Raw genomic sequence first — 8,353 nt, forward strand, 5'->3', positions numbered from 1 at the left:
GTCTTTGGTTCCATATCCACGGCCGCCTCTCCATTTCTATGTGGGGTTGCGTTATAGAAGCTACCTCTGCTACTCTACTCAACTAGGCATGGAGTCCGCAACTCTCGTGTCCGAGAAAATATTGCGTGAGTGGAATACACCACGTCAGCAATACATAACACCATTGAGCGGAAGACACGTGGCAAGAAGGGCCCACAGATCAGATTTACTAAAGAATCAGCCGCTTTCCCTTCTCTCTCCCATTCTCCGTTAACTCTCCTCCGTTAGTGCTCAAATATTCACTTTTCACCTCCTGGTTTCTCTCTCCTTTACTCCTCCCGCTCAAAATTCCTCCCGCTCGCGACTTCCTCTTTCTTCCTCCCCGACTTCCTCTTCCTTCCTCCCCGACTTCGCATCCTTTGGTCGTGAACCCGCCGCGCCTACACCGGTTGCCTCCGCCGTCCCCTTCTAGAAAACCCATTTGCTCTCTCTCTCTTTCCTCCGCGAAGCGCGGCTCTTTTTGTGGACCGCGCCTCTGCCTCCGCCGGTTTCCTCCGTCGTCGCCTCCCGGAGCCCATCGGTGGCTCAGATCCTGACCACGCGGCCGCCTCCGCCTACGCCGTCGCCGTCTCCTCCAAAGCCCTCCATTGGCGATTCGTCCTCTGCCACTCTCTCTATCCCGAGAAATGGCTCCGCTCTGCTCTCTGTGACGAACCGCGCCTCTGCCGTCGCCTCCCGCAGCCCCTTTGGAGATCTCGGGCTCCGACTCGCCCTCTGCGTTACCTCCCGAAGCCCCATTCTCAGGTTAGGGTTTTGTATGACTTGAAATTCCCATCGTTTTTGCCCTAACGTGAAGATTGGTGGCTCAGATCTCGACCACGCGGCCGCCTCCGCCTACGCCGTCGCCTCCGAAGCCCCCCATTGGCGATTCGTCCTCTGCCCCTCTCTCTTTGTCCCGAGAAACGGCTTTGTTCGGCTCTCTATAACGAACCGCGCCACCAACAGGTTCCCTATTATTATGTTTTTTTGGCGTTCGGGCAGATTGTCGGATTGGTCGTGCTTAATTTGTCAAATAGTCAGCTTGAGGTTCGTTTGGTGAATGGGTGATAATGCTTGTGCTTGTTATGACTGTGTGGTAAATGAAAGATGTGGCCTGTGCTCATTCTTACGCTCTCTATTGATTTTGGTTGAAAGAACATCAGGCATTTTTCTTGAGTGCAATCTGTGGATAATGCCACAGACAACCATTTTTGTTCTTGTGCGGGAGAGAATAGATGCAAGCATCATAGGTTGTCTCTTCATTGGATTTCATCTGCAAAAATATAAAAGGGATCTTTTCAGTTGCATTGCTTTGAGATTATTGAGCTCTATTAGTTAAGTCCATCAATTAGTCTATTTTCTGCAAACTGATTATGTTCACGTCCGACATTTTTGTTAATTGTAGTCAATTCAAGTGTGGATCTAATTATGTTTAAATAACTGGCTTTTTTTATATTTTTTTATCTTGAGTTCCCCCTTGCAGTTTGGTTTCGTGATCAATGAGCGGCCGAGGATCAATAAGAACAAGCACAAGGTCATGTAAATTTATCTGTACTTTTTGTAACACTGAAAATCAGGGCCCTCCATGTTGTTTGCGCTTCAAGAATTATTGTCCTCCATCTGTAAACTGTCAAGGAAACTAGATCGGATAAAGCACTATCTAGTTAGAGCCACTATGCCTCTAACAGCTTATGTTCCTTTATCTTGCATCCACGGAAGTTGAAGTAGGCAATGATCCATTTGGATTTCTATTACTTGATGAGGAGGACATTGAGAAAGCCAAAACAGAGATTGCGTACATGGATGCTTTTATCTACTATCTGATATCTGAGTTAAGATGGAGGAACATCATCATGGAAAATCCATAGGAGGAAAAAATGGAACTCATGTGCTATTGGCCTTACCTTGCTCAAGGCAATTTAGGAGCTCTTTTAAGTTAAATTCTAGTTGATTCAAATATAAATGGCAATGGTCCTGGAAGATCAACTTAAGTAGATGATGATTTAGCTAGACATTTTAGTAACGCATTTCTTCAACTTTTTCAGATATTTGTTGAGGTAGCTGGTACTTACAGGGTGATTATGCCTTTTGCAATTAACAAGCAAAAATGAGAATCTTTGAGTTTTCACTCAATTTGATAAGACAAGTGTATCCATTGAATCAATGTAAATGTGGATAGGATACACTTGAACTATGCCTTTCGTTTTTCTTATATATGTAAATTTGGGTGTATAGCTTACATCACAAATTTCCTATATGTAAGTTTGCCCATCTACTTCCTTTGATTTTACTTTCATTGTCCCTGAAATGTTTCATACATGATAATCCAGGATCTCCTGCATGCATTGAAATATTGCTTGAAGTCTGATGATGCGATTCACTATGCACAATATGTGAGTACTTTTATCGTTTCTTTAATTAGCATTAAGATATCACCGGAAGTTTGTGGACAATAGCACAAACTCCAACATTTAGTACCACTAATATTTGCACTAAAAACTTAATAATTCCTTCGTGTGATATCTCTGTAACACTAGGTTTTGAGGTGGGAAGAAATGCTTGCTGTTGAACGTGCTCATTTGTCGCGGGAGAAACAGGCAATTTTTTAACTCTTCCTTTTATTGCCAAAGTTCAATATCCTGATCATTTCTCTTGTGAGAAATCCATAATATAGGATGTATTTGCAAGCAATGTACTGCAACCTATTTGGGCTACTATGTTTATTTGTTGGGCTTATTTGCAAACAATAGACAGTCTTGAGTGGATGTACCGATGTACCAGTAGAGTCGCATCTTAGTGAAACTCAAAGCTTAGAAATAGTAGCTAGAATGAATTTGTTAGATGTTAACTTGTAAATTATGTTGTCTGGGTGGCTGGCTTTACTGCTTTGTCTAATTGAAAATCATTGGATATCTAATCTAATGAATCAATAGTTGATTGTTTTTGTTGGTTGTGGAGCACTTCTGCCGTGGTTAGTGTGGTTAAAGCCAATATGCAACGTGATATGTTAATGTTAGGGATTTTGGAATGACAACGGTGACTATAAAAGTATAGCTGATCCTGAAAATTATGTATAGAATGTAGACATTCTATGGTACACATGGTGATCAATTTGCCAAATTTATTGGTTTTTTAATAGCTTGTCCGGATACTTCATTTAGACACAATGGATTAATGCATAAGATATGAACTTTCCTTGAATCTTTTTTTTCTAGACATAAAACTATCTAAGAAAAAGTAGGTGTGGCTCCAATGAGGGAAAGACATAAGTCCATGATACCCCATTGAGATGATTTTTCCTGTTTGGCAGTAAGTAAGAGATTAAACCCCAATATCGTTAATTTCGATTTTCCGTTCGTTATTGATGACGATGTGGAGTTTAGTAATTACATTGGGTCCCTAAATAAATCCCATGCTTGTATATTTTGCTGATTGTGTTTGATTGTGCTCTAAAAATGTTTGTGTGAGTGATTATGTTCTAAAAATGTTTGTTTTTTATTTCATTAGGAGGGAACTTCATAGTCTCTCATCACCTCAGTTATTTTGCACTTGTAAAGATATCAAATGGCTGACTTAGAGGTAATTCTTTACTCATAAAACATAATTTGCTTTCTTAAGTAAAGGATGAGATGCTATTTTTCTTGAATTATTTTTTGTTCATTTGATTGCAGCATGAAACTTCCCATCTTGCACATGTGATGCGTGATATGGACAAAGATTTTGAGTTTGTAGTAGGGATGGTTTTCTCAAATGAACTTGAAGCATATCATAAGTATGTGGCTTATGCAATCAGCAAAGGATTTGGAGTGAGAAAAGGTAATGCGGTTAAAAATAGAAAGGGTGAAATAACCCGGCGAACTTTTTTGTGTAATTGTGAGGGGCATTCGGTTGGGTCATCTGATCAAGAAAAGAAATATGAGAGATTTGAAGTTAGATGTGGGTGTCTTGCTCATATCAAATTTAAGGTTGATAAGGGTGTCTATGAAGTCATGGACTATGTTTCTGAGCATAATCATGCATTTGTACGGGAAGATCAAAAGCATTTGATTAGATGTGGAAGAATGATATCTGACACGTGCAAGGGTGTTTTGGTTGATATGATTAAAGCAGGCATTGGGGGGACTTCGGCATATAAATTTTTAGCAAACGAAGCTGGAGGAAGCAAAAACTTAGGTTTCATCCTGCGTGATTGTCAAAATTTTTTGCAAACGGAAAAATCCAAGGTTATAAGTGGCGGAGATTGTCAAAGTCTTTTGAACCATTTTCATTGCATGCAAATGCAAAACCCAATGTTTTTCTATGCTGTTCAAGTAGATCAAGATGGTAGATTGACCAATTTATTTTGGAGAGATAGCTTGTCCAAATTTGATTATGACTGTTTTGGTGATGTGCTAGTGTTTGATACCACATACCGTACCAACAAATATAACATGATATGTGCACCTTTTGTTGGGGTTAATCACCATTGGAAGAATACTCTGTTTGGTTGTGCATTTTTGCTGGACGAGACTGCAGAATCATTTATTTGGTTATTTGATGTGTTTTTGAAGTCTATGGGAAATAAGGCTCCGAAAACCATATTCACTGATCAAGACCAAGCCATGGCAAAAGCCATTAGAATGGTGTTTCCAAATACACAGCATCGTTTATGCACTTGGCACATCGGGAAAAATGCCAATCAAAACATTCCACATCTTTACCATAAGCCAGGTTTTAAGGATAAATATTTCTTAGTGCTTATGTATAGATGCAAATCAGAGGACGAATTTGAAGCTACATGGAGGGAAATGGAAGAGGTGTGGGGTACTAAAAATAACAATTGGCTTCGGAGATTATATGACCTTAGACATAAATGGAGTTCAGCTTTTGGTCGTGACTCTTTTACATGTGGTATAAGGTCAAGTCAAAGGAGTGAGAGCACCAATAATGTCTTCCAACATATGTCGACGAAGACATTGTCTCTTGTAGAATTTGTCCACCATTATGAAGAACAATTGAAACATATGAGAGAAGTTGAAAGTCAAGATGATTATAGTTCTCGTGGGACAGCCAAATCGCAGGTTAAAAATAATGGGATCTTGTCACATGCTGCTTCGGTATATACCCGTACCATTTTTCTAAAGTTTAATGAAGAATTTGTGCAAAGTCTCTCTGAACATATTTCAAGTACTACATCTGATGGATCGGTTTCTTTATATACTCTCAAGTGTATGGGGATTGGGATTCAAGGTGAATATGTTGTTAGATTTGACCCTGCAGACTTATCAGTTTCTTGTGAATGCAAATTATTTGAATCAAAAGGGTGGTTGTGTCGCCATGCCTTACGCGTGTTGAATGTGAACATGTCGATGGTTACGGTAATTCCTTCTTCCTATATTTTGAAAAGATGGACTAAGGATGCCAAAGAAGGGATTGTCAATGATGAATCCCATCAAATGTCACCGGGTCCATCTAAATTTAATCGATTTTCCACGTTAATGCATGAATCCATTGAACTGATGAGTTTGGGAGCTGAAGATGTACATACTATGAGAATATTGAGGAAGCACATGGTTAAAGCAAAGGCTGAAATTTCATCATACAAATCAAGTATGGTTGTGACTGATGATGCTGGTGATGATGAGTATAATGAGGCTTCTTTGTGCGATATTTCGGTAGCGGACCCCATTCGAAGGAAACGAAAGGGACTAAGTTACGGAAGGCTTAAAAGCTCCAGTGAGAAAAAGAAGAAAACATCTAAGAAAGGAACTCCCCCAACGCAAATAGAAAGTCAAGGTGAGTGACATATTATTCTAGTTATTATAATTAGTTAAATTTTTCGCTTATGTTACATGATACCAATTAATGTATCTATTACTTTGTAATGTAGAGTTGGTTGTCCAAGCGACGCATAATGAAACTCAGTTCCTAGATTATTCGAGTAATTCAAATCAGTTTCGAAGTGCCGTTTATCCTAGCAACATTGGTGGTCCTACTGTAAATCTAAATTTTCATAATCAGGTATATTGCTCTTTGTCCTCAATTTGTATTTATGTTTTACTAATTGGTCATTTTTTTATATGGATGCAGCAGCCACCATTCATCATGCCGTCCGGGATTATGAGTGGATTTTGCCCAGTCCCTAGTCGGGTATTTAATAGTTTGGTGATCAATTAGTTTGTTTGTATGTTCTTCAAGTTATGGTGCCTCTTTATGCTAATGAGGTAATTTATCTAATGTAGATGCAATCACCATACATCATGCCGCCGAGGAGTGGATTTTCCCCATTCACTAGTCAGGTGCTTATTATGAAATCATTTTAGATTCTACTGTTATTTGAACTTTTTATTACTATTGTAATATTTGTTGTTAATGGTTTTTTCTGGATAGATGTTGGAGTACCATAATCAATCCCACGGAACCATTTTGAGCCAGGTACAACTTGCCTTTTGTTGATGTGGGATTACTTGAAACATATTGATCTAGGCATATTGTTTAGTAAAATGTAAATATATTTGTTATTCTCTTATACAGGGGTCATCAAACTCTTGTCAGCATCCTAGGATGAATGAATCCGAAGCCCCCTTTGAAAGCATAGACAATGCACGGTCGCAACACAAATAGTCGGGAGGAACCCTCGTAATAAGTCTCTTCACCAAATAAAATATTTTTTGCGTCCTTCTCTGATAAGGTAACTATTGTAGTATGAGTTCACTGTGACTTGGGATTTGCATCTGTGCCTTTTATATGAAAAGATTTTCCTTTGTATTTCCTTGGTTGTTACTTGGAAGAAATGTTTTTATATTTCCAATTTTGTTAGTTGGGCTATAAATCCAGTAGGAACCAAGTTCGATATTCATTTGACGTGATGTAGTGATTAACTAGGGCATAGTTTCAATAGACATTAGAAAAGGATTGTTAGAGTAGTAAAGATTTAGTTCTATGTAAGTTATGATCTTATCAAACTTGCTTAGAGCTTCACCCATATGCAGAGATTCATTCTTCTTCAGAGTATTCACTATGTTCTCTCATTTTCTGCAGTTATGGGTATTCCAAAGAAAGATTTGTTTGGGCTCTGATATCTGTTGTTGGCATTTTTTTGTCTTGGGTCTGGTGCTACAATTGTTAATGGAATTCGAAGCTTGTGGATTGCACACGTAATCTTCTTTTTTTGTCTTATCCTTTACCGTTCTTCTAAAGTTTTAGCCAGTTCATAAAATGGGCAAAGTTGTTCTTGATATATAAGGTCATTGTCTTCTTTAGCGTTCAGAAAATATCCAATATGCAGCTTCAGTGATCGGAGGCTCATTCATGATCGAAGGTATTTCGACTTACCATTTGTTTTGGGCTGCTACTTATAATGAAATCATTGGTATTTTGACTTACCATTTAGTAATCGGAGGCTCATTCACCTATAATATTTGTTCAGTGATGTGCAGATCAAGAGTGATTTGAACCTGTCAACTGGTGTGAAGTGTTAGTGTGAAGTTTCAAGAATGATCTGAAGGAACAAGTTTGTATGGCGTCGTCTCACAATTTAGTATTTGGGTCCAGAATGCATGAACCCATGCATTTATTGAAGATGATTGGTTTTGATTCAAGCTAGCAAAATTACAAGCTCTACTATACTTGACTGAAAATGTATTTATGTATCATAGGTGGATTCTAAATTGATTCCCTTGTCTAAATTGAACAGGGACCTAGTGAGAAGCCAGCAGCAGCACCACCAGCTACAGCACCTGCAGCTGAGTTAGTATATGCAACAAAATGGGCAGATTTCTCTTTATCCATAGTTGGATTTATCTTATAGAATTTTATTGGGTTTTCAGGGTACCGAACAAGGCAAAGAAGTGAGAACCATGATGAAGAACACTGAAGAGTACACAAATTTTGGTGTTCCTTGTGTCTTTAGTAACTATGTTAGATTATTTTTGCCTACTTGTTTCTGTTTGTTTTGGAACTTACTATTTCATTCGGTAGAAAGACGGAGTCTGATGATTTTCAAAGTTTTATTTAGATCCTTGTCTTTCCAATTATTACCGTGGATTTCATTCTTTTAGTGTTGCACTTGGGTGTGACTGTTTTTCTCTGATACATCCGTACTCACTTCGTTGGATCCATCTATGTGCATTATCAATTTGTATGAATGAAGATTCTCTTCTGAAAAAGAGAGTGGCAGCATTGGAAGCTGGTACACCCATATGTCGTAGAAGGGTGCATTACCTATAGCAGTTACATTTGTCGTGACCAGAGTTGAAAATGATCATAATTCGTGGTGTTCTATGACCATGTAGGGGTTTATCTTGCGTCAGAATAAGCAAAGCTGATATTGTTCGGCATACTTCAGATAAAAAGC

At 38.7% G+C, this 8,353-nt stretch overlaps 1 protein-coding gene across 1 annotated transcript; it reads left to right on the forward strand.

Annotated features, from left to right (window-relative positions):
• The first annotated feature begins 235 nt into the window (after positions 1-235).
• Positions 236-7,819, forward strand: LOC130137820 (protein FAR1-RELATED SEQUENCE 5-like). The gene is made up of 11 exons (XM_056310127.1): positions 236-984; positions 1,502-1,552; positions 2,349-2,411; positions 3,526-3,597; positions 3,690-5,793; positions 5,888-6,018; positions 6,088-6,147; positions 6,240-6,296; positions 6,388-6,432; positions 6,532-7,586; positions 7,694-7,819. The coding sequence occupies exons 4-10, from the start codon at positions 3,583-3,585 to the stop codon at positions 6,619-6,621; spliced, it is 2,502 nt and encodes an 833-aa protein (XP_056166102.1). The 5' UTR covers positions 236-984; positions 1,502-1,552; positions 2,349-2,411; positions 3,526-3,582; the 3' UTR covers positions 6,622-7,586; positions 7,694-7,819.
• The last annotated feature ends 534 nt before the right edge of the window (positions 7,820-8,353 follow it).

The sequence above is a fragment of the Syzygium oleosum genome, unplaced genomic scaffold (genome assembly GCF_021117445.2).
Source record: "Syzygium oleosum isolate NSW1041296 unplaced genomic scaffold, Sole_v2.1 Sole_v2.01, whole genome shotgun sequence".
NCBI classification, from domain to species: Eukaryota; Viridiplantae; Streptophyta; class Magnoliopsida; order Myrtales; family Myrtaceae; genus Syzygium; species Syzygium oleosum.

Excerpts from the sequence above, each read along its gene's own strand:
- LOC130137820 (XM_056310127.1), top strand. Across the intron at positions 6,019-6,087 it reads ATCTAAATTTTCATAATCAG|CAGCCACCATTCATCATGCC; the intron begins GTATATTGCTCT and ends ATATGGATGCAG. Across the intron at positions 6,148-6,239 it reads TTTGCCCAGTCCCTAGTCGG|ATGCAATCACCATACATCAT; the intron begins GTATTTAATAGT and ends TATCTAATGTAG.